General features: G+C 41.6%; 1 protein-coding gene across 12 annotated transcripts in view; it reads left to right on the top strand.

Annotated features, from left to right (window-relative positions):
• Positions 1–6,370: 6,370 nt before the first annotated feature.
• THOC2 (THO complex subunit 2) overlaps positions 6,371–26,401 on the top strand; it is a 132,424-nt gene continuing 112,393 nt past the window's right edge. For 11 of the 12 annotated variants that reach the window (XR_013412544.1, XM_015128126.3, XM_077987565.1 and 8 more), the window contains exon 1: positions 6,371–6,465. Coding sequence is in view for 11 of the 12 variants with exons in the window: in XM_015128126.3 (XP_014983612.1) it covers positions 6,395–6,465 (71 nt within the window). In the remaining variant the exon portion in view is untranslated. The remainder of the gene's footprint in view (positions 6,466–26,401) is intronic. The other variant, NM_001260621.1, reaches the window with a different exon arrangement.

The raw sequence follows: 26,401 nt of genomic DNA, 5'->3' as shown, positions 1-26,401 counted from the left end.
GGAAGGGCAGGGAAAACGACAATAAAAAACTAAGAGGAGACAATGAGAGTTTTTATAATCTGGGCCCTATTTACACCTAGAAGACAGGTAGTTCTAACACCTCACCTCTCACTTGCCAAACTGTGGTCATCTCTTCCCTGTGACCCTGACAAACCTCTCCCTCACAGGGGTCTGGACCAACCTCTCTGCCGCCCCTCCCAGGCTCAAGTGATCCTCCTGTCCCAGCCCCCTAGCAGCTGGGACTACAGGCACACACCATCATGCCCAGCTAATTTTTTTCTTCAATTTTTATTTTAAATACTGGGGTACATGTGCAGGGTGTGCAGGTTTGTTACACAGGTAAACGTGCCATAGTGGTTAGCTGCAGAAATCAATCATCAACTAGGTATTAGTATGTCTGGGCATGGCATGACCCTTCTTCCCTCTCTGCCTCTTTTGTGGGATTCCAGTTCCCACCTGAAGGTCTAACTCTACCACCTGGCACAGATAATGAAAAGACCTTTTTCTGGCCAGGTGTGGTGGCTTATGCCTGTAATCTCAGCACTTTGGGTGGCCAAGGTGGGCAGATCACCTGAGGTCAGGAGTTCAAGACCATCCTGGCCAACATGATGAAACCTGTCTCTACAAAAATACAAAAATTAGCCGGGCATGATGGTGGGTGCCTGTAACTCTAGCTACTCTGGAGGCTGAGATGGGAGAATCGCTTGAACCTGGGAAGCAGAGGTTGCAGTGAGCCGAGATCGTGCCATTGCACTACAGCCTGGGCTTTTATTTTTTGAGACTCTGTCTCAAAAAAAAAAAAAAAAAAAAAAAAGAAAGAAAGAAAGACAAAGGAAAAAAGAAAAGACTTTGTTTTCACCAAAGGAGCACTGTAGACGGGAAGGAGACAGTAGATTGGTTTGGCATAAACAGCCTTAGCATAAAATGCAGAAATTATCAGGTAGTTTATTCTAAAGAACTTTTCTTCATTTTAAATCTCAAAAAAAACCCTTTGCATTCATTCTTTAATTATTTTGTTATTTTGTCTTGTTTTGCTTTTATGTGCTTCCTTTTTGGTCCCATTCTTTGTCTTTACTGAGATGGTAGGTTATAAGATTGCTTGACCTTACAGTAACCTAAAATCGACCTATCATTCCATGCATCAGACTGTCAACATTGAAACTACCCAATCCCTGGCCTCCACCACAGCCCTCAGTCCCTGAATAGCGCATTGGTATCCATGAGCTTGTGAGATCACCAGAGAAAAATCCCCCCAGCTGTTGAGATAATACCAGATGCAGATAGCAAAGAGCAGGCAAGCCAACAACAAGGATGCAGAAGATTTCATAGCTTTGCAATCTTATAGATCAAAAAGCCAATTAGCTCTGAGTAATTCCTAAAGGAGTCATCATACCATGTAAAAATAGTTCTGCAGTTTCTGGAAGAAGAGAAAACCAGGCCTCAAAGGGCATCATTGCACTCAGGTCATATCACAAGTGTGACATATTGATTACTATGCATACTGCACAGTTCAATGTTTGGAAGAAGAAGTCACTGTGATACGTGGCAAGGTAAGTCACAGTACAGGAGAATACTGTAGCTCAATGGTTCTCAAAAGGGGACTATTTTGCCCTCTGGAGAATTTTAGCAATGTCTGCAAATGGTTGTAATAACTGGTGTGTGTGTGTGTGTGTGTGTGTGTGTGTGTGTGTGTATGGAGGCTGATACATCCAGTAAGTCAAGTACAGTGATGTTGCTAAACATTCTACAATGCAGAGGACCCCTGCCCCCTAGCCCCCATCCCCCCTATTCCCACAAAAATGTATCTGACCCAGGTTGAAAGCCCTTGCTGTAGATTACACAGAGAAGTATACATAAGTAGCAAGATAGTGCTTCTTGTATCACAGAAGCTACCTTGTAATAATGACTTCAAAGTTTTCCAGGGGGGATGATGGTACGCGAAGATTCATTGTATCATTCTGTTTGCTTTGTATACATTTTAAATTGTCCATAATAAGGAAACATGAAAAGATCAGAGGGCACTATATTTGACCCCCCTCGAAATGGCAGAAGGTTTTTACAGGCAGAAATCACTGAAATTGAAAGGTGGATATTTTCTAGTGCGTGGCTTTAGAATTTCAAAGTCAGACAGGACACTAGAAGACTAGATACAACTGGTGAAAAACAACCATAAACAATGGAGCATTTTCCCAGAACCAGTTCTGAATACAGCACATAACTTAGTTTTTCAATGCAAGTGAACCTGGTTCATCTGACAAAACTTGCCATATTTAGAAGATACTAGCTCTAAAGTTCATATATAGGGTAGGATTTCTTCATTTGGATTGTCTGTATTTTCTGCCAAACATGTGTTTTTTTAAAAACACCTTTTATTTTGAAAAGTTGCTGTAGGGGTCAAGGGAAAACTTTCCTTTCATCCTCTGAAAGTTCACTGAAAAAACAATTACCAAAAGGCAGATTAATTGGAGAAAAGGCATACAAATTAATTTAACGTGTATACATGGGAAGAACCACAGAGTGATCACCGACCCCACAATGTGGTTCAGGTCTTGGTCAACCAGATTCTGGGAGAGTGGAGACGAGAAATTCTGTTGAGTGGATTACTGGGACGAATGAGTGGATCAGGAAACAGAGATTAATTGTACATTATCTTGTGAAAGAGTCTTTTCAGGTGTGGTTGCATTCTTGGTCCTACAGGGAAAGGAAAAATAGACAATTATTCTTTTTGGTGGGTCTGAATCTTAGCCAGATAAAGGTTTGGGGTGAGGCAGTGGGGAGTGGAAAAGGTCAAGAGGCCTTGAGGCTTCTTCAGTTCAGCATGTCAAAGTGCTGAATTTCAGGGTATCAGCTTCTGAGCCCCAACATTGCACAAGTGGAACAGAGAATCCCTATATGTCCTTCATTCCTTCATCCTGTAGGGTAGGGAAAACTTTTCCTTTACTCTCTGAGGATTCAGTAATTGAGTCTATGAAATAAACTGATTGTAGACAGATTAAGAGGAGAAAACGTATAACAATTCATTACATGCATGGGGGTATGTCATGAAAGAAAAGTGAACAGCCCCAAACCCAGTAGATTTAGAGGTTTATATACCCTTTTCATAGGGGCGAGAGGAGGGAGGATATAGGGAACTTAGGATAGAATAAATGATTTTGGGAAAAGATGAGTGGGCCCTCAGAATAGGTGACAGACTGTGACAAAGTCTGTCTGGGCATGGCATTGACTTCCAGTCTCCTCTCCTGTTTAATTTTCTCTGGTTGGTGAGATTCCTGGGGAGGAGATTCATGATAACTGAGTTAGTTTTTGAGGATCTGTCTTTAGGCAGATTGAGGAAGTTCAGAGAAAGCCTCTCCCTGCATTTGCTCTTCCCCAAGAGCCCTAAGTTTAAAGTAATCAGCATACTAAAACAGCATATTTTGGGATGGTATTTACAGAACTCCTTCAATCCAGATTCCTAAAGTTAATAGTTTACATTTGCTTAATCATCCTATTACTTTTTTTCTTTCTTTGAGACGGAGTCTCACTCTGTCACCCAGGCTGGAGTACAGTGGCACGATCTAAGCTCATTGCAGCCTCCACCTCTCAAGTTCAAGCAGTTCAAGCAATTCTGGTGCCTCAGCCTCCCGAGTAGCTGGGATTACAGGCATGGGTCACCACATCCAGATAATTTTTGTATTTTTAGTAGAGATGGGGTTTCACCATGTTGGCCAGGCTGGTTCGAACTCCTGACCTCAGGTGATCTGCCTGCCTCGGCCTCCTAAATTGATAGGATTACAGGTGTGAGCCACTGTGCACGGCCTTATTACTTTTTTTCTAAAATATTTTAGAGTAAGTTGTAAAATAATGCCCCATTAACTCTAAATACTTCTGTGGTTGTTCTTTATTTTTAAAATGTAAAATTTTTAATTAATTTTTTAAATAGACAGGGTCTTGCTCTGTTGCCCAGGCTGGAGTGCAGTGGCCAGATCATGGCTCACTGCAGCCTCTAACTCTTGGGCTCATGGGATCCTCCCACCTAAGCCTCCTGAGTAGCTGGGACCACAAGTGTGCACCACCCCTTATGGTTAATTAAAAAAATTTTTTTTTTTGTAGAGATAGGGTCTGTTGATGTTGCTCAGGCTGGTCTTGAATTATGGCCTCAAGAGATTCTCTTGCCTCAGGCTCCCAAACTGCTGGGATTACAGGCATTAGCCAGCATGCCCAGAGGTATATTCTTTTTTCTTTTTCTTTTTTCTCTTTTGAGACAGGGTCTTGCTCTGTCACCCAGGCTGGAGTGCAGTGGCATGCTCACAGCTCACGGCAGCCTCAACCTCCCCAGCTCAAGCAACACTTTTACATCAGCTTCCTTAGTAGTTGGGACTACAGGCGTGCACCACCAAGCTGAAATAATTTTTGTATTTTTTGTAGAGATGGGGTTTCACTCTGTTGCTCAGACTGGTCTTCAACTCTTGAGCTCAAGCAATCCACCTGGCTCAGCCTCCCAACGTGGTAGGATTACAGGGGTGAGCCACCACACCCGGTTCCAGAGGTGTTAACTCTAAATACGTCAGTGGGTGTTTTCCCATCACCATGGCACACGTTTATCTACATAACAAACCTGCACGTCCTGTACATGTAGCACATGTATCCCAGAACTTTAAATTAAATTTAAAACAATAAATAAGAAAGAAATTGCCACAACAGCAGCCATCCACATTGAGACAAGACCCTTGACCAGCAAAAAGGTTATAACTCTCTGAGGGCTAAGATGACTGTTAGCATTTATTAACAATAAAGTATTTTAAAATTACAAAAAAAAAAAAAAAAGAAAAACACGATGTTGTAGTATGTCAAAAAATTGCATAAACTTAATTTAATCGTGAAGGAATATCAGACAAACAAATACTGAGGTACAATCTACAAAATTACTGGCTTGCACTCTTCGAAAATGTCAAGGTTGTGGAAGACAGACTGAGGAATTCTTCCAGATTAATGGAGATGTGATAACTGATACGCAGTCAGAAAAATTTTTTTTTGTTGTTGCTATAACAAGCATTATGGAGGTGGGGTGGGAGCACATGTTGTCAGGACTTCCTGAGACTGTGTCATGAAAAAAAAAAAAAAGTATTATTGGGGTGAGCAGGGTGGCTCACGCCTGTAATGCTAGCATTTTGGGAGGCTGAGGTGGGCAGATCACTTGAGGCCAGGAGTTCCAGACCAGCCTGGACAATGTGGTGAAAAACTGTTTCTAGAAAAATACAAAAAATTTAGCAGAGCCTGGAGGTGTGCATCTGTAGTCACGGCAACTCAAGAGGCTAAGGTGGGAGGGTAGCTTGACCCCAGGCAGGTAGAGGCTGCAGTGAGCCATGATTGTGCCATTGCACTCCAGCCTGGGCGATAGAGTGAGACCCTGTCTCAAAAAAGAAAAGAAAAGAAAAGAAAAGAAAAAAAGATCAAATTTGAAATATCTGTAGATTAAGGAATAATACAGTGTTTTTTTTTTTTTTTTTTTTTTTTTTAAGATGAAGTCTCACTTTATTGCCCAGGCTGGAGTGCAGTGGCTCCATCATGGCTCACTGCAGCCTCCGCCTCCCGAATTTAAGCGATTTTCCTGCCTCAGCCTCCCGAGTAGCTGGGATTACAGGAGCGTGCCACCACGCCCGGCTAATTTTTGTATTTTTAGTAGAGGCGGGGTTTCACCATGTTGGCCAGGCTGGTCTCAAATTCCTGACCTCAGGTGGTCCACCTGCCTCGGCCTCCCAAAGTGTTGGGATTACAGGCGTGAGCCACCGTGCGCGGCCCATTTTGTTTTTCATGGTACTTAGTCCCTAGTTTAGCCTAAGGTAACAATGATAGCAGGCCAACGCAGCGTGTCAGAACTCGTGGATCCATGTTTCCCACGGTTAGGTCGTATCCCTCGCATTAGCGTAATGCTTGGCACACAGACAATGGCTACCACCTTCCCGATTATTTCCTTTTATCTCAGCAGTCAGCAGGGCGTAATGTAATTTATCTGCTTATATTTATGTCTTTCCCAAAGACTGTATTATTTCTCTATCCCCAGTGTCTAGCACATATTAGGTGCTTGAAAAATGCGTGTTTGTATTAGTGGTTGGGGTAGATACTATGGAAGAAGATAAGGTCTACTTGTTGGCCCGTGGATGGCATTTTTCTGTTCTAATGGAAAGGCTGAGGACTTCGGACGGCGCAGCCCGCGGAGTAACTTCGCAAAGGAGCCCGCGAGTCTCCACGTCGTTGGCTGCCGAGCCTCGGGTTTCCGCTGGGTGGGGAGGAAAGTGGGGCGGGAAATCGAAAAACGAACTCTCAGCTCCCGGCATTCCTCGTGGGCGGTGCTCCCCTTTGACCCTTCGCTCGCGTGCTACACATCCGGGCCTCTGCTACTAGTGAGAGGAAGATGGCGGCCGCGGCTGTGGTGGTTCCTGCAGAGTGGATAAAGAACTGGGAGAAATCAGGGAGAGGCGAATTGTGAGTGTTCGGGCCGGAGGCAGGCGCACTGCCGGGCCGGGCCAGGGCGTCAGCTGCACTCTCACCTGTGGTGGGAGGTTGGGGGGGGAAGATGTACCCCCTCCCCCACCCGGGCGGCGGGCGTGGATGGTCGGCTAGGAGTTTCGAACTCGGGGAGAGGTGCTGTTAACCGCCGCGGACCTCTTTCCTTCCCTGGCCTCCCAGAAATCGCTACTGCCTGCGGTAGCTCGGCTTTCTTTAGCCTCTTAGTAGAACTCCTGTTCCGCCCCTGCAGGTCTCTGCGCTCCCTCTTGGTCTCTTTTTGTGTCCCCCTTTTCGCTTGATCTCACTGGGCTCCTTTATCTTTATGGGGCTGCGCTGGGGCGATTCGGACTTTCCATCTCTCTCTGTCCCATTTCTTCACTCTGCACCCGTTGGACTCCGCAGTTTGGAGCTTGGCGCCTCCTCTGCCTGAAGTCCGAGGAGGGCGAACCGTCCCGGATTCCCTCCCCTCCTCTTCGCCCGCTGCCGCGAAGCCCGGGGCGCCGCGAAGAACCCGGTTTGGCACCTCTCGTCCTCCCGGGGAGCGGTCTCTTGACTGTCCCGGCCTCGCGTAGCGCCGTGGGGAAGTGTGGCAGGGATTGCCGCTTTCCCTGAAGAACTACAGACATTTCTTTGCTCCGTCTGTTCACCTTAGAGCTATTTAGGGTTGGATTTAACTTTCGTCATTAAATGTTCCCTAAACCCCATTTTATCCTGGGACTGCAACTAATTCTGGCAACTCTCCAAGCTTCTCGAGTACCTAGGATAACGCGTTTCCTTTAGTCGTGAAACTTTTCCCCCGTAACGCCGAAAACAGTAATTTGCCATACCCCTAGTCTTCTCGCCCCCACATTAGAGCGCTCCCTCCTCCCCTCTCCCTGAAAAAAGTCGTTTAAGCAGCAAAGCAAACCTCAGATTTAAGAAAACATATTAATAACAGCTTCTCATTTCCTTCTCTGGATCGCTTTTAGATGCTAACGCTCAACCCTGGATCAAATTAACTCTTGTTAGCCATTTTTGTCGTCCTTGCCCACCCCTCTCCATTTCTAGTAGCCAGTTTACCGTGGCTCATGCTAACGATTCAGATCTTTGTAACTTCATTACTTGGAACGAAACACGAGGAACGCGTTGCCGGATCCCGCGCTTGTAATAGTGCCAGCCTATGTGGCTTCCTCCCCCGCACCCCCCGCACTGCTGTATGAAGTCTTAACAGTGCGAGCGCTAGAATTCCCTAAATAAGCGGCTGTCTTAGCCACTTAACTAGCCGAGTGACCTTGGGTAAGTTCCTTAACCACTTGGACTGTTTCCCCTTGAGTAAATTGGGAATAATAAGTACTCTACTCAAAGGATTGTTGTGAAGACTAAATAATGCCTGTAAAGCACTTGGCTTATAGTAAGTGCTCAAGTGATAGCTATTAAAAGTAATATTATTCCAACCTTTAGATATTTAAACTTCTCAGGACAGCTCATGCACTTAAAGTCTGTACCACTCTGGTTAGCAATTAATTGGTCTCTGACTCCTTCATGTGTTTTTACTCTTGCACTGTAATGAATTGAGAGGCCCTTGAAAGATAGGGACTATGTCTCATATTTCTTTCGGTTCCACGCACGCCCACCCCCCCCCCCCCCAGCATATGCTTAGAGTGCTTATTGGTTTATTAATTGTCAGAGAAGACTATTTGATAAACCTTCGTTTTTAACTGTAATGAACATTTTACAAATCCTCGTACATGCTAGTTAACAAATAGCTATCAAGTTTGTTAGCTAGTTGACAAATAGCCATCACGTTTGATAGCTAGTTGACAAATAGCCATCAAGTTTGGGGAAGGCAAGATGGGAAGTTACCCAGCCAGACCATCATCTTCATCCATATTAGGGTAATCCACCAAAACTCGTAAAGCAATTCACTGTTTTGTTTACTTTTAAAGCCAGCTCATTTATTTAGGGGCTGTTATCTTTGTAGATGGCTCAGCTTCCTCCTTTCAGCTACTGTTTTTTGACAGTTTTGCTTTTCTTTTTTCCCCTTGAGACGGAGTCTCGCTCTGTCGCCCAGGCTGGCGTGCAGTGGCGCGATCTCGGCTCACTAACCGCTGCCTCCCGCGTTCAAGCGATTCTCCTGTCTCAGCCTCCCTGTCTCACCCTCCCGAGTAGCTGGGACTACAGGCACGTGCTACCACGCCCGGCTAAGTTTTTGTATTTTTAGTAGAGACGGAGTTTCACCGTGTTAGCCAGGATGGTCTCCATCTCCTGATCTCGTGATCCGCCCGCCTCGGCCTCCCAACAGTTTTACTGTTATTGCTCCCACCTTAGAATGAGTGGTATTAGGGCTACAAGGTGAAATTCTGCTTGGCTTCTGACTGGTAATGGTTGGAGAAAAAGTGATGTAGGAGGTCGAAATACCTAGAAAAAATGGAATTTTAGGTTCACATTATGTGTATTTATATAATACATGCTACCTGTCATAGTTCTTATATTTGAAGAGCTGCTTCAAAACTGTTATTAGAAGCCGGGTGAGGTGGCTCACGCCTGTAATACCAGCACATTGGGAGGCCGAGGTGGGTGGATCACCTGAGGTCAGGAGTTCGAGACCAGCCTGACCAACATGGAGAAACCCCGTCTCAACTAAAAGTACAAAATTAGCCAGGCGTGGTGGCACATGCCTGTAATCCCAGCTACTCGGGAGGCTGAGGCAGGAGAATCGATTGAACCCGGGAGGCGGAAGTGGCGGTGAGTTGAGATCGCAGCTGTCGCACTCCAGCCTGGGCAACAAGGGGAGCGAAACTCTTTTTCAAAAACAAACAAAACAAAAATAACAACAAAAAAACTGTTATTAGAACTTACATGTATGTAGTTATTGCATGACTTGTGGAATGTGGATTGAATTATAGTAGATCCAAATCAGTATAGTCAGTTTTATGATTGCATTCTGTTACAGGAAGAGAGTTTAAAATTGTGTAACATAATAAGCTATTTTAAATAGTTAAACACATCACCATTCAGTACTTAGTTTCAGTTTATTTGACCTGTTTTCCCTCTATGAAAACTTTGTTGCATATAGCATGTCTTTGGAGTTTTTGTATCTTCTTAAAGATAGGTGTTAGCATTTTCATATTACTAGGCAGAATACGTGGTGGTGCAAATATATTACAAAAAACATTTTTCCTTTGTCTGAAAACAGCCTCTGAAATATAAAAGAGCAACGGGAAAATTTAAAAATGAAGGTAGTGTGCCACCAAATTATTAGTGAATCTATTTATAGATTTGGCGTTTAGAATATGACCAATATTTAAAATTATACCTTGGGTGAATTTTTCCTTTTTAACAAGATAAATTAGTAGATAAGCTTTAACTTGACTGAAAATTACCTTTTTAAAAAATAATGTGATGTATTTCATGAGGTTGTTAATTCATTTCTTGTCTGTCAGTTCTTACCACCATAAATCTTTTCTGGGGGTGGTTGTCAACTAATGTTGAAAGCAACATATGAGATGTATGGGATATTTTATAACTTTCAGATAGGGCAAATTCTTAATTGTATGCCATGAAAAACAACTGTCTATTAAATGGAAGGTCTTGGCTTTGAAGAATGTTTTATTAGGTAATTAGGGAGAAAAGTAAAACTGTATTTTGCCTATCTGAATGGTCCATCCATCGCATACCTAGATATCCCATTATGTTTCCAGATACCAATTATGTTTTTAATGCTAAATTATAGAACTCTTAAAGAATGACCTTTTCCAAGAGGGCTCAGAAGGGCAAAGGAGGGCTACCAAAATGTAATTGTAATTTCCAATAATACTTATATCTAAATGCAAACTCTTTCAAATTCTGAAAGATATGTATTTGATCACTTAATTTTGGAATTAGTTTTAGTTTCTTGATTATTTTATATTGACGTAGAACTTGCCATGATTAAGCTAATAAACTTGCATGTACTGGTAGATCCGGTGGAGAATTCTGGTTTTGATAGAAATCATTAACACAGTGAACTCAACATTTCTTTATCACAAGCAACCTTAATGGAGAATTGATATTCGAAGCTCTTAATCTGAAGATGCTAGCCTCATGTTAATACTTAGTCTAATTTTGAAATACTTATGTTTGTTGAATATCATCTGTTTGTTTGAATAGCTTATTTTAGGTATCTCAATTAGAAAGTTTTGTTAGGTCTTACCTTATTAATGGTAGTTATAATAAAGTTTTAAAATTTAATTGCCAAATGTTTTGATTGCTACTCTTTTTCTTCTGCTGCTACGACATTATTTTAAACATTCTAGAACTTATTTAAGTACATTTGGTTGTTCAAAACATGCCATATGATCTGAATTTCTTGGAGAATTCTAGGTAGAGGGTTATAATCATTCTAAGAAATTTTAGTCTTGGTGGTTGAGTCTTTTTTTCCTCGCAAAGTTGCTCCAAATTCAGCCAAAGCTTTATCTGAAACCTTTTCTTGATGTCTCAGTTTTCATTTCGTATTTAATTTCCCATTTCGACCTGTATTCATAAACTAAGTATAAGTCTTAGTCTGTTTTCCTGGGAAGAGAAACATTCTTCAAGAAATGTTGAAGCAATGTCAGGAGGTTGTATAGGCTACTGCCTTGTTTGTTAAAAAAAAAATATATATATATATATTCTGTAATGCTTTAATGTTTAGGTAGGGTGAGTGCTGTCAATATACTTGTGCTTTTTTCCTGCTGTAAGTGCGGCAACTCCTGTTGTCTTTTTTTCTTTTTCTTTTTTTTCTTTTTCTTTTTTTTTTTTAACATTTCCTGTTTCTTTTTCTTTTAAATGCATGTTTCTACAAGATAAAACTATATTGTCCCAGTATTCATTTTTGTGGGTTTTGTTTCTGTTCTACAAATGGTAATAGAGGTAGCACTTTGCTTAACTACATTTAACCTTTTTGTTGTCTTGTTTTAAAGAATTAAGTGAAGCGTAAATAGCATCAGCTTTTTATATATGAAAGCCACATTTGCGATGTGAGCATAATCAAGTAATTTAAGCTTGTGACTCTGTTTCCTTTTTACTGGAAAATGGGAACAAGTAAGATGAAAAGCCGTATACCCATGTTAAGAAGTATTCACAAAATACCTTTTAAGTCCTTGAAGGAACCTCAGACATTTTATTCAGTTTTCCATACATCTTTTGACAGAAAGTAGATTCTGTCCTCGTTCTCAGGGACCTGAGACAGCATCTCCATAATAGCACTAAACAATTTTAAAAGTGGAAAAAAACGAATGCCTGGCATGGTGGCATGTGAGGTGGTGGTGGCGTGCACTGTGGCACACACCTGTAATCCCAGCTACTTGGGCAACTGAGGCAGGAGGAAGGATCGCCTGAGCCCAGGAGAGCTCTGGGTGACATAGCGAGAACCTGTCTCTATTTTTATTTAAAAAAATAAATTAAAAAGTGGAAAAATGGTAAACTCAAGTATTTGAAAGTTATTAAGGGATTAAAATAATTTCAATTTGGACTAAGACAGAAAATTTGATTATTTTTAAGCCATATTAAAGTGGGCAACTATTAGAGGTAGTTTTGTTTGTTCCTTTCCCTATAATTTAGGTTAGTGACCTAAAACCATTAGGCAGGCGTATAGTAAGACAAATGTAACGTTCAGAAACAGTTTCTTTAAGAATCCTTGGTGGGCTTCTGTTAGTGAATCACTTAGGGAGAAGAGCACAGATACATCTACTTGTTGGCGGAAAATTCTTAGTGTTTGTTTTTAGTTTCTTGTTATAACTAAGGAATACCTGTTTTATTTTTTTATTAAAAAAGTTATTTTTAACTAATTTTTTTTTTTTTTTTGAGACAGGGTCTTGCTTTGTCACCTAGGCTGGAGTGCAGTCATACGATCACGGCTTACTGCAGGCTTGACCTCCCAGGCTCAAGGGATTTTCCTGCCTCAGCCTCCTGAATAGCTGGGGCTACAGGAGCATGCCACCATGCCTGGCTAATTAAAAACATTTTTTTTGTGTGTGTGTATGTATAGGGATGGGGTTTTGCTATATTGCCCAGGCTGGTCATAAACTCCTGGCTTCAAGTGATCCTTCCCCCTCACCCTCCCAAAGTGCTGGGATTACAGGCATGAGCCACTGCGCCCAGCCAAAGGAATACCTCTTTTATACTAGGGAAATATAAGTATCTATTATGCAAACAAATTGCCTTGTTGTAATAACCTTTCAATGGTTCCATATGCAACTTGAGCACATCTTTGAGATTCTAATAGTTCATGATGACATTGTCATCTGTGTCCTAATGAACATGTTTGTAGCCTGGTGACTGACAATATAGAATTATATTTCAGTTATTTCTTAAAGTTATGTAATGATGACTGTACCATTAGTCTAGGTAGGAGTTTGCAACACTGACGCAACCTCTTCCCCCCAACCATTGGAAGGCTTTTTGCAAAAGATGTGCATTAAGATTGTTAAATAGAAATAAAACTGTTGGAAATGTGAGGAAGCAAATGCATTGTTATAAGGAGAAGTTTTTTTTTTTTTTTTTTTTTTAAGAAAGGGTCTCACTCTGTTGCCCAGGCTGGAGTGCAGTGGCATGATCTTGGCTCACTGCAGCCTTGACCTCCCAGGCTCAAGTGAATAAGGAAGAATTTTAAACAATTATTTTGTTTCTCTTTCTTTCTCATCCTTTCCTTTTCCTTTCCTCTTTTTATTTTTTCTCTTTTTCTATATGAAGGAATATTTGAAATTGCATTTTAGTAGCCTGAGTACAAAGGGAAAGATGAGTTACTTTATTCTCTTAAATTCTTCTTTCAAAGACATGGTGCTTCCTGCTATTATTATTATTATTATTTGAGGCAGAGTCTCACTCTGTCGCCCAGGCTGGAGTGCAGTGGTGCGACCTCGGCCCACTGCAACCTCCGCTTCCTGGGTTCAAGTGATTCTCCTGCCTCAGCCTCCCGAGTAGCTGGGGTTACAGGCATGCTCCACCAAGCCTGGCTAATTTTTGTAGTTTTAGTAGAGACAGGGTTTCACCATACTGGCTAGGCTAGTCTCCAGCTCTTGGCCTCAAGTAATCTGCCCTCCTCGGCCTCTTAAAAGTGCTGGGATTATAGGTGTGAGCCACTGTGCCTGGCTCCTGCTATTATATTCTAAAGGGAATTGACCCTATAGGGGAAATAGGAACCCAAAGAAGGAATTGTTTTAATACTTCATAGTAAATATTGAAGCAATCTTGATATACTTATATATCTCCTCTCCGCAAAAGACCTAGATGGCATTTTTAGGTTATATCTTCTGATGCTAATCTGAAGCAGATATTATTTCTATGTTGCCTACTGGAAGGAAGATTGATTTTGTTTTATATTCCAGATAAACTTAGGTTTAACATATTTTGTGAAAATAGAAGCTTAATCAGTGGGGTTTTTTTTTTTTTTTTTTTTAAGATAGGGTTTCACTCTGTTCCCCACGCTGTCCAGGCTGGAGTGCAGTGGTAGGATCACCACTCACTGCAGCCTTGACCTGCAGGCTCAAGTGATCCTCCCAGCTCAGCCTCCCAAGTAGCTGGTACTATAGGCACGCGCCACCACACTCGGCTAATATTTTTTTTCTGTTTTTTTTTTTTTTTTTTTTGAGATGGAGTCTCGCTCTGTCACCCAGGCTGGAGTGCAGTGGCCGGATCTCAGCTCACTGCAAGCTCCACCTCCCGGGTTTATGCCATTCTCCTGCCTCAGCCTCCCGAGTAGCTGGGACTACAGGTGCCCGCCACCTCGCCTGGCTAGTTTTTTTGTGTTTTTTAGTAGAGACGGGGTTTCACTGTGTTAGCCAGGATGGTCTCGATCTCCTGACCTCGTGATCCGCCTGTCTCGGCCTCCCAAAGTGCTGGGATTACAGGCTTGAGCCACCGTGCCCGGCCTGTTTTTTTTTTTTTGTAGAGATGGGGTCTCACTTGTTGGCTAGGCTGGTCTTGAACTTCTGTGCTCGAGTGATCCTCCCACTTAGGCCTCCCAAAGTGTTGGGATTATAGGCATGAGCCAGCATACCCAGCTTTAACCAGTGTTCTTTTTTTTTTTTTTTTTTTTTTTGAGACGGAGTCTAGCTCTGTTGCCCAGGCTGGAGTGCAGTGGCCAGATCTCAGCTCACTGCAAGCTCCGCCTCCCGGGTTTACGCCATTCTCCTGGCTCAGCCTCCCGAGTAGCTGGGACTACAGGCGCCTGCCACCTCGCCCGGCTAGTTTTTTGTATTTTTTAGTAGAGACAGGGTTTCACTGTGTTAACCAGGATGGTCTCGATCTGCTGACCTTGTGATCCGCCCGTCTCGGCCTCCCAAAGTGCTAGGATTACAGGCTTGAGCCACCGCGCCCGGCCTTAACCAGTGTTCTTAACCAACCACTGTTCTCTTCTCAACCCATTAGAAGGCCTGTCTAGTCTCCAGGGAAGTAGTTGAAAGTGCTTGGGACCAAACTTACACCAGCTTACCATTCATAAGGTATTCTCAGAATAATTTTTTTTTAGTGAGAAATGTTTAATAGCTAAATGACATTTTCTTTCTTTGTTTTTGTTTTTGAGATGGGATCTTGCTCTGTCACCCTGGAGTGCAGGATGGAGTGCAGTGGTGCGATCATGGCTCACTGGTGCGATCTTGGCTCACTGCAGTCTCAACTTCCTGAGCTCTGGCGATCCTCGCATCTCAGCCTCCTGAGTAGCTGGGACCACAGGCGCGTGCCGCCATGCTCTGCTAATTGTTTGTGTTTTTGGTAGAGACGGGGTTTCACCACGTTACCCAGGCTAGTCTTGAACTCCTGAGCTCAGGTGATATTACCAGGCTGGTCTCGAACTCCTGAGCTCAAGCAATTTACCCAACTTGGCCTCCTAAAGTGCTGGGATTACAGGCGTGAGCTACTATGCCTGGCCTGACATTTTCAAACTAAATATTTAGTTTAGTAAATGCTCTCCATTGCCCTTAGTTTTTATTTTTATTTTTTCTGAGACAGAGTCTCGCTCTGTTGCCCAGGTTGGAGTGCAGTGATGCAGTCTCAGCTAACTGCAACCTCTGCCTCCTGGGTTCATGTCATTCTTCTGCCTCAGCCTGCAGAGTAACTGGGATTACAGGTGCGCACCACCGCAACCAGCTAATTTTTTTTTTTTTTTTTTTTGAGACGGAGTCTCACTCTGTCACCCAGGCTGGAGTGCAGTGGCACGATCTCGGCTCACTGCAAGCTCCACCTCCCGGGTTCCCGCCATTCTCCTGCCTCAGCCTCCCGAGTAGCTGGGACTACAGGTGCTGCCACCACGCCCGGCTAATTTTTTTGTATTTTTAGTGGAGACGGGGTTTCATTGTGTTAGCCAGGATGGTCTCGATCTCCTGACCTCGTGATCCGCCCGTCTCGGCCTCCCAAAGTGCTGGGATTACAGGCTTGAGCCACCGCGCCCGGCCATCCAGCTAATTTTTATATTTTTAGTGGAGACAAGGTTTCATCATGTTGGCCAGGCTGGTCTTAAACTTCTGACCTCAAATGATCCACCCACCTTAGCCTCCTAGACTTCTGGGACTACAGGTGTGAGCCACAGCTGCCGGCTTCCATTGCCTTTTTATTCGTTGGTTTTGAACATACTTTTGTGAAACCTGGAAGTGAATTGTTGACTAGCAAAAGTTTACTCTGCTTACTTTTAATAACCTTACCCTGCTCATCCTGATGATACAGTATTGACACAGTCAGAAGACACAGAGGTGAGCTGCAAGGTTACGTGTAATCTGCAAAGTAGATAATCTCTCTGTGGATGATTGTAATCTGGCATCTTATTTAGCCTTAGATGTGATATATAAGCAGGTTCTGTTAAGTCTTTTTTTTTTTTTTTTTTTTTTTTTTGAGATGGAGTCTCGCTCTGTCGCCCAGGCTGGAGTGCGGTGGCCTGATCTCAGCTCACTGCAAGCTCCGCCTCCTGGGTTCACGCCATTCTCCTGCCTCAGCCTCCTGAGTAGCTGGGACTACAGGCGCCCGCCACCACGCCCGGCTAATTTTTTGTATTTTTAGTAGAGACGGGGTTTCACTGCGGTCTCGATCTCCTGACCTTGTGATCCGCCCGCCTCGGCCTTCCAAAGTGCTGGGATTACAGGCGTGAACCACCGCGCCCGGCCGCTCTGTTAAGTCTTAAAATTATTTGTTTCATTGACTAGAAAAAGGATTACATGATATATAAACAGGTTCTGTTAAGTCTTAAAATTATTTGTTTCATTGACTAGAAAAAGGATTACTAGATACAAAAGAGTAAGAAACTCTTCTATATGAATTCATTGGCTCTCTTTAAAGCCTTGTGCACCTTGGAAGAATTTTTTTTCTAAATTATGAAATGTAACAAAAATACAGAGAAGTCATGAAACCTCAATATAGAGCTTAAAGAATCATTGTAAGATGCACCCCCATGTAACTTACACCCAGGTTAAGGCAACATACCATTTGTTCCCAATCAAACCTTTCCCACCTCCCATGTAGTAACCATTATCCTGACATTTATGGTTTTCCTCTTTCTTGATTTTTCTCTTTTTTTAACCTTGCATCTTCAGCTCAAAGGAACTTTCTTGCTTTTCTTTGCAGTGTCATTACCAAATATGTTTAATTTTTTTCTTGAACTTCATATAAATGAAATTGAATATTTATCCTACTGTATCTGGCTGCTTTTGCTCAACAGTTATGACTTTAAGATTCATCCATATTGTATGTTTGCAGTTCATTGATTTTCCTTTTTTTTTAGTTCATTCATTTTCATAGTTGCAAGATACTCCATTGTATACCAGTGTTTATTTTTATGCTGTCTTGTTGATAAACATTTTTGTTGCTTCTAGTTTTTGGCTATTACTAACAGTGCCAATAGAAACATTATACAACAGTTTTGGTGTATACAAGCATGTGTTTTTGTGGAGTATATACTAGGTGTAGAATCTCTGGGTTATAGGTTACACTTTAGCTCTGTTAGATATTGCCAAGCTATTTCAGTGTACACTCCCACCAGCAGTGTATGAGTTGACCTTCTTTCACATTGTCACTACATTTGATATTGTCAGACTTAAATTTTTTGTAAATATGTATGTAATTTTACTGTGGCTTATATTTTCATGAGCATCTTTTTATATGTTGTTGGTCATTTGGAGTACTTATTATTATTATTTTTTGTTGTTTGAGACAGAGTCTTGCTCTGTCGCCCAGTTTGGAGTGTGGTGGTGGCGCAATCTTAGCTCCCTGCAACCTCTGCCTTCCGGGTTCAAGCGATACTTGTGCCTCAGCCTTCTGAGTAGCTGGAATTACAGGTGTGTGCCACCACACCCGGCTAATTTTTGTATTTTTAGTAGAGACAGGGTTTCACCATGTTGGGCAGGCTGGTCTTGAACTCCAGGCCTATGGTGATCAGCCCACCTTGGCCTCCGAAAGTGCTGGGATTGCAGGCATGAGCCACCACGCCTGGCCTGGAGTTCTTGTTTCTTTTTGTGAAAGGTCTCTGTCATATCTTTTGCCTTTTTTGCTGTTGAGTTGCTTGAGTTTCTTTCACTGATTTGTAGGGGTTCTTATTATAGTCTGTATTTGAGCCCTTTTTGGGTTACACTGCATGTGTTACAACTGTCTTTCTTTTTTTTTTAATTTTACGTTCTGGGATACATGTGCAGAATGTGCAGGTTTGTTACATAGATACACATGTACCATGGTGGTTTGCTGCACCTATCAACCCGTCATGTAGGTTTTAAGCCTCGCATGCATTAGGTATTTGTCCTAATGCTCTCCCTCCCCTTGCTCCTCAACCCCCAACAGGCCCCAGTGTGATGTTCCCGTCCCTGTGTCCTTGTGTTCTCATTGTTCAACTCCCACTTATGAGTGAGAACATGTGGTGTTTGGTTTTTTGTTTCTGTGTTAGTTTGCTGAGAATGATGGTTTCCAGCTTCATTCATGTCCCTGCAAAGGACATGAACTCATCCTTTTTTATGGTTGCATGGTATTCGTATTCCATGGTGTATATGTGCTACATTTTCTTTATCCAGCCTATCATTGATGGGCATTTGGGTTGGTTCCAATTCTTTGCTATTGTAAATAGTACTGCAGTGAACATATGTGTTTATGTGTCTTTATAGCAGCATGATTTATAATCCTTTGGGTATATACCCAGTAATGGGATTGCTGAGTCAAATGGTATTTCTGGTTCTAGATCCTTGGGTAATCGCCACACTGTCTTCCACAATGGTTGAACTAATTTACACCCCCACCAACAGTGTAAAAGCATATCATCAGCAGCAAATACTCTGCTGTTTTCCTTGAAATGACAGGCTCACTTGGTTCATTTTTGAGAAAATGCACGTGGAAGACCCATGTCTGAATAACCGTAGTTTGTTTTTCTTTCAAGTAAAAAATGGTGTTTCATAAAATCAAGCTGGTTCAGCTTACAATTCTAATAGTCGCACAGGTGCGTCACCTGTAGACAAATACTGTGGTTGTATTTGGGTGTGTGGCAGAAATTACTTATGCAAACTTCTAAATTTCATCACATAGGCTATTAAAAGGATGTGTTATTTTTAATTTTTAATTTTTTTTTGTTTTTTTTGGAGATAGAGTCTCGCACTGTCGCCTAGGCTGCAGTGTAGTGGCGTGATCTCGGCTCACTGCAACCTCTGCCTCCTGAGTCCAAGCGATTCTGCTGCCTCAGGCTCCCGAGTAGCTGGGACTACAGGCATGCACCACCATGCTCGGCTAATTTTTGTATTTTTTAGTAGAGATGGGGTTTCACCATGTTGGTCAGACTGGTCTTGAAGTCCTGACCTCAAGTGATCGACCCTCCTCAGCCTCCCAAACTGCTGGGATTACAGGTGTGAGCCACCACACCCAGCCAAAAGGATGTGTTCTTAAAAAAAGACATGCTTTCCCAGGCACAGTGGCTCACTCCTGTAATTCCAGCACTTTGGGAGGCCAAGGTGGGCAGATCACTTGTGGTCAGGAGTTCGAGACTGGCCTGGCCAACATGGTGAAACTCCATCTCTACTTAAAATACAAAAATTAGCCAGGCATGGTTGTGCACACCTGTAATCCTAGTTACTCAGGACGCTGAGGCGGGAGGATTGCTTGAGCCTGGGAGGCAGAGGCTGTAGTGAGCCAAGATCGTGCCACTGTACTCCAGCCTGGGTGACAGAGCAAGACTCTGTCTCAAAAAACAAACAAACAAACAAAAAAACCAAAATATGTTCTTAGGGTTCAGGATTTAACAAAATTAACAACTTTTTAAGTAACTTTTTTATTGTGGAAAAAAAACACCCAACATGAAATCTACCTTCTTAGCAAATTTTAAGTGAGCAGTACAATGTTGTCAACTCTAAGTACAATGTTAGCAGATCTTTTGATCTGATCTTTTTCATATTCTATGAGCTGAACTTCGTATCCCTTATACACCAACTCCCCATTTTCCCCTTCCTGCAGCCTCTGACAACCATCATTCTACTTTTCACTTCTGAGTTTGACTACATTAGATACTTTATATAAGTAGAATCATACAGTGTTTGTCCTGTGACTGGCTTCTTACCTTAGTACACTGTCCTTAAGGTTCATCCACGTTGTAGCACGACGGGATTTCCTTTTTTTTTTATGGCTGAATAATGTTTGCTTTCATTGATATACAACACGTTTTCTTTATTCACTCTTCTGTTGGTGGACATTTAGGTTGTTTCTACCTCTAGGCTATTGTAAATAATGCTGCAGTGAACATAGGAATGCAGCTATCTCTGTGAGATCCTGACTTAAATTTTTTTGGATAAATACCCAGAAGTAGGAATGCTCGATCATATGGTAGTTCTACTTTTCATTTTTTGAGGAATCTCTATACTGTTTTTCATAACAATTGCATTATTTTATTTAATTTTTTTCGAGAGACAGGCTCTTGCTTTTTGTCACCCAGGCTGGAGTGCAGTGGTGCAATCATAGCTCACCGTAACCTTGAACTCTTGGGCTCAAGTGATCCTCCTGCCTCAACCTCCTAAGAGGCTGGGACTATAGGGATGTGCCACCATGACCTGCTAATTTAAAAAATTTTTTTTGTAGAGATGGAGTCTTGCTGGGTTGCCCAGGCTGGTCTTGAACTCCTGGCCTCAAGCAATTCTCATGCCTTGGCCTCCAAAAAGGCTGGGATTAGAGGTGTGAGCCACAGGCCTGGCCTATTTTTTTTTTTTTCTTTTTTGAGACAGGGTCTCACTCTGTTGCCTAGGCTGGAGTGCATGGCGTGATCTCAGCTCACTGCAGCCTTCACCTCTGGTGCTCAAGTGATCCTCCCACCTCAGCCTCCCAAGTAGCTGGGACTATAGGCCTGCACCACCATGCCTGGCTAGTTTTTGTTTATTTTTTGTGGAGACGAGGTCTCTTTGTTACCCAGGCTTATTTATTTTTTATTTTTATTTTTTGTTTTTGAGATAGCATTTTGCTTTGTTGCCCAGGCTGGAGTGCTGTAGTGAAATCATAGCTCATCATAACCTGGAAATCCTGGACTCAAGCAGTCCTCCCACTTCAGCCTCCCGAGTAGCTAGGACTCACACCACAATGCCTATTTCTTTTTTTCTTTTTTGTAGAGACAGAGTCTTGCTGTGTTGTTCAGGCTGATCTCCAACTGACCTCAACGAATGTTCCTGCCTCGGCCTTGCAAATTGCTGAAATTACAGGCATGGGCCACTGTGCCTGGCTGGCATCACCATTTTCTTTTATTTTGAGAATATGTTTAATTTTTTAATTTTTTTTTTTGAGACAGGGTCTCACTCTGTTGCCCAGGCTGGAGTGCAGTGGCTGATCTCAGCTCACTGCAAGCTCCGCCTCCTGGGTTCACGCCATTCTCATGCCTCAGCCTCCCGAGTAGCTGGGATTACAGGCGCCCGCCACCTCGCCCAGCTAATTTTTTTGTATTTTTTAGTAGAGATGGGGTTTCACCGTGTTAGCCAGGATGGTGTTGCTTTCCTGACCTCGTGATCCGCCCGTCTCAGCCTCCCAAAGTGCTGGGATTACAGGCGTGAGCCACTGCGCCCGGCCCCTTGACTTCTTTATATATTTTGGATATTAAACCCATATTTGATGTTTGGCTTGCAAGTGTTTTCTCCGAATCCATAGGTTGTCTCCATCACACTGTTAATTGTTACCTTTCCTGTATAGAAACTTTTTTTTTTTTTTTTGAGACAGAGTCTCGCTTTCCAGGCTGGAGTGCGGTGGTGCGATCTTGGCTTGTTGCAATCTCTGCCTCCTGGGTCCAAGCGATTCTCCTGCCTCAGCCTCCTGAGTAGCTGGGATTACAGGCATGTGCCACCATGCCCGGAAAATTTTTGTATTTTTGGTGGAGAAGGATTTCTCCATGTTGGTCAGGCTTGTCTTGAACTTCTGACCTCAGGTTATCTGTCCGCCTTGGCCTCCCAGAGTGCTGGGATTATAAGTATGAGCCACTGCACCTGGCCTCCTGCATAGAAACTTTTTTTGTTTGATGTAATCCCATTTGTCTATTTTTGCTTTAATCACTTGAGCTTTTGGGGTCAAATCTAAAAAACTGTAGCCCAGACCAATGTTGTGTAGCTCTTCCCCTGTTTTTTCTTTTAGGATTTTTATAGTTTCAGGTCTTACATTTAAGTCTTTAATTCATTTTGAGTTGGTTTTTGTATATGGTGTGAAGTAAGTGTCCAGTTTCATTGTTCTGTATGTGGATATTAAGTTTTACCAGCATTCTTTATTGAAGAGACTGCCTTTTTCCCCATAATGTGTTCTTGGTACCCTTTGTTGAAAATCGACTATAAATGCATGGATTAGTATCTGGGCCCTCTATTCTATTCCGTTAGTTGATGTGTCTATTTTTATGCCAGTGCCATGCTGTTTTAATTACCCTAGTTTTGTAATATATAGTTGGCTGGCCTTACATTTGGTTGGCCGCATCCACAGATTCAACCAACAACAAATCAAAAGCTGTGGATATGGAGGACTGACTGTAAGTGTTTTCTGTCTACAGTTGGTTGAATCCGCAGATGCGGAACCTGTGGACACAGAAGGATGACTGTATATATGCCATATATAAGGGACTTTTGAGCATCTGTGAATTTGGTGTGTGTGGCAGATGGTCCTGGAACCAATCCCCCTTGGATACAGAGGGCCAACTGTAGCTTGAAGTCAAATAGTGGGATACTTCTAGCTTTTTTCTTTTTGTTCAAGATTGCCTTGGCTGCTATTCGTTTTTTTTTCTGGTTCCATATAAATTTTTAGGATTTTTCTGTTTCTGTGAAAAATGTCATTGGTGTTTTGATAGAGATTGCATTGAGTCTTTATATCTCTTTGGGTAGCATGGACATTTAAACAATCTTAATTATTATAATCAATGAACATGGAATATCTTTTCATTTATTTGTCATCTTCAGTTTCTTTCATCAGCATTTGATAGTTTGTGGTGTATAGATCTTTCACCTCCTTGGTTAAATTTATTCCTAAGTATTTTATTTTTTGTAGCTATTTTATTTTTATTATTATTTTTCTCTTTTTGCCATTCTTGCAATGCTATAGCTATTTTAAATGGAATTAAAATTATTTTTCAGGTAGTTCATTGTTAGCATATAGAATCACTACCTATTTTTGTGTGTTGATTTTTATATCCTGTAACTTAACCCTATTTATTATTTCTTTTTTTAAAATTTTTTTTGCCTTGATGGATACAGCATATTTATTTCTAACAATTTTATGGTGTAGTCATTAGGATTTTCTAAATATAAGATCATTTTGTCAGCAGAGACAATTTCACTTTTCTTGTTTGGATAACTTTCATTTCTTCTTTTTGCCCAGTTGCTCTGGCAAGGACTTTTAGTACTCTGTTGAATAGACATGGAGAGAGTGGGCATGTACCTGATCTTAGAGGAAAAACCTTCAACTTTTCACCATTGAATATAATGTTAGCTGTGGGCTTGTTATTTATGGTCTTTTTTTTGTGTGTGTTGAGGAACATTCATTCTATAGTTAGTATGTATATTTATTTGATAGGGAGTCTTGCTCTGTCACGCAGGCTAGTTAATTGTTGAGAGTTTTATCATAAAAGGGTATTGAATTTTGTCAAACGCTTTTTCGGCATCTAAGGAGATGATCAAGTGATTTTTATCCTTCATTTTGTTAATGTAATGTGTCACATTTAGTGTATGTTGTACCATCCTTGCTTCCCAGGGATAAATCCATTGTAATCATGGTGAATGATCTTTTTAATGTGCTGTTAAATTCCGTTTGCTGGTGTTTATTGAGGATTTTTTCATCTGTGTTTATAAGAGGCATTGACCTGTAATTTTCTTTTCTTGTAATGTTTTTGTCTGGCTCTGGTATTATGGTGTACTAGCCTCTTGTATTCCTTTTTGTTTCTGTGTAATTGGTTGTAATGTTTTTTCTTTTGTTTCTAATTTTGTTTGCATTTTCTTTTTCTTTATTAAATGTCTAGCTAAAGATTTGTCAGTTTTGTTAATCTTTTTTTAAAAAACAACTTTTAATTTTATTGATTTTTTTTTCTTTTTTTTTTGAGATAAGTTCTCACTTTGTCACCCAGGCTGGAGTGCAGTGGCACTATCTTGGCTCACTGCAGCCTTGACATCCTGGGCTCAAGTGATCCTCCTATCTCAGCCCCTCAAGTAGCTGGGACTACAGGTGTGGGGCACCATGCCCAGCTAATTTTTTGTGTTTTTTTTGTAGAGACAAGGTTTTGCCATGCTGCCCAGGCTGGTCTCGAACTCCTAAGCTCAAGCTATCTGCCTGCCTCAGCCTCTCAAAGTGCTAGGATTACAAGTGTGAGCCACCGCACCCGGCTGATTTTTGTTTTCTTTTTTAATTCTCGATTTCAGTTGTTTCTGCCCTAATCTTTATTATTTCCTTCCTTCTATTAACTTTGGGCTTAGTTTATTCTACTTTTTCTAATTCCTTGAAGTTTTGAGTTAGGTGGTTTATTTGAGATTTTTTTAAAAAAAGGCATTTATAGTGCTGGCTTGGTGGCTCACGCCTGTATTCCCAGAACTTTGTTGGGCTGAGGTGGGCAGATTGCTTGAGCCCAGGAGTTTGAGAACAGCCTGGGTAACATGGTGAAACCCATCTCTTCAAAATATACAAAATTAGCTGGGCATGGTGGCATGCACCTGTGGTCCCACCTAATGGGGTGTTGGGGGTGGGTGCTGAGGCTGAGGTGGGGGGATCACTTGAGCCCAGAAGATCGAGGCTGCAGTGAGCCAAGATTTTGCCATTGCAGTCCAGCCTGGGTGATAGAATGAGATACTGTGTTTAAAAAAAAAAAAAAAAAATTATTGCTACAAATTTCCTCTTTTGAACTGCTTTTGGTATATCTCGTAAGTTTTGGTATTTATGTTTTCATTTTCATTTGTCTCAAGATAATTCCTAATTTCCTTCTTGATTTTGTTCTTTGATTCTTTGGTTGTTCAAGATGTGTTTAATTTCTACATATTTGTGAACTTTCCAGTTTTCTTTCTGGTATTGATATCTAGTTTTATTCCATTGTGTTTGGAAAAGATACTTGGAATTTCTGTCTTTTAAAATGTGTTATTTTTTTGTGATATCTAATGTGATCAGAAGGTTAGATCACATGTTAGAGCCTGGAAAAAGGTTTGTGTGTGCTTGAGAAGAATGTAGTCTCCTTATCTTGGGTGGCATGTTAAGGATAGGTCTGTTAAATCCATTCGGTCTGTAGTATTATTCAAGTCTTCTGTTTCCTTACTGATCTTTTGTCTAGATATTCTATGGAAAGTAGTGTATTGAAATTCCCTACTATTACTGTGTTGATGTCTATTTATTTCTTCAGTTCTGTGTCACATATATTCATATGCTTTTGTCCTCTGATGTGGTATGTGTATATATTTATAATTGTTATATTTTCAAAGTATATTTTGTCTAATATAAGCATAGGCACCCCTGTTCTCTCTTGGCTAACATTTGAATGGATTATCTTTATCCATCCTTTCACTTTCAGCCTGTCTGTGTCCTTAAATTTAAAAGAAGTTTTTTGTAGACAGCATACAGCTTTAAAAAAAATAGCTTGTCTTAAAAAATATCAATTTAGATACTTTGTCTTTTGAATGTGGAGTTAGATGTTACATTTAAGGTAATTAATTACTGACAGGAAAGGACTTAACTACTGCCATTTTGTTAATTGTTTTTCTGTCTTGTAGCTCTTCTGTTCCTCTTTTCCTCTCTTGTACTCTTCTTTTATATTTTATTATATTTTTCCTTGCAATTTGTTTGTTCAAGAGATTGGGTCACTCTCTGTTAGATTTTCCCACAGTTTGAATTTTGGTGACTGTATCCCTATGGTATCTCTTAATATATTTCTCTGTGGTCTTTTTCTGTAAATTGGTAGTTGGATCTAGATGGCTTGATCAGATTTTGATTTACACTTTCCCCCCCCCCCAAGACAATTTCATAGGTGGGTGATGCTTTCTTTTCTTTTTTCCCTTTTTTTCTTTTTTCTTTTTCTTTTTTTTTTTTCTGTTGCCCAGGCTGGAGTACAGTGGAGCGAGCAGTCATGGTTCACTGCAGCCTCAATTTCCTGGGCTCAGATGATTTTTTCACCCCAGCCTCCCGAGTAGCTGGGAGTGCAAGCGTGAGCCACCATGCCAGGCTAATTTTTGTATTTTTTGTTGAGACAGGGTTTCACCATGTTTCCCAGGCTGGTCTTGACCTCTGGGCTCAAGCTATCTGCCTGTCTTGGCCTCCCAAAGTGCTGGGATTACAGGTGTAAGCCACCATGCCCAACCTGCATGGTGTTTTCTTTCATCAGAATCTGGAGGCACATAATGTTTCATAGTCTCTTTTTCTTTTCTTTTCTTTCTTTCTTTTTTTTTTTTTTTGTAGAGACGGAGTCTTGCTCTGTTGCCAGGCTGCAGTGCAGTGGCACGATCTTGGCTCACTCTGCCTACTGGGTTCAAGCAATTCTCTTGCCTCA

Source organism: Macaca mulatta, chromosome X (genome assembly GCF_049350105.2).
Source record: "Macaca mulatta isolate MMU2019108-1 chromosome X, T2T-MMU8v2.0, whole genome shotgun sequence".
Lineage (NCBI taxonomy): Eukaryota > Metazoa > Chordata > Mammalia > Primates > Cercopithecidae > Macaca > Macaca mulatta.
Note: the sequence above shows the minus strand (reverse complement) of the source record. Positions and strands in the feature narration are given on the sequence as shown.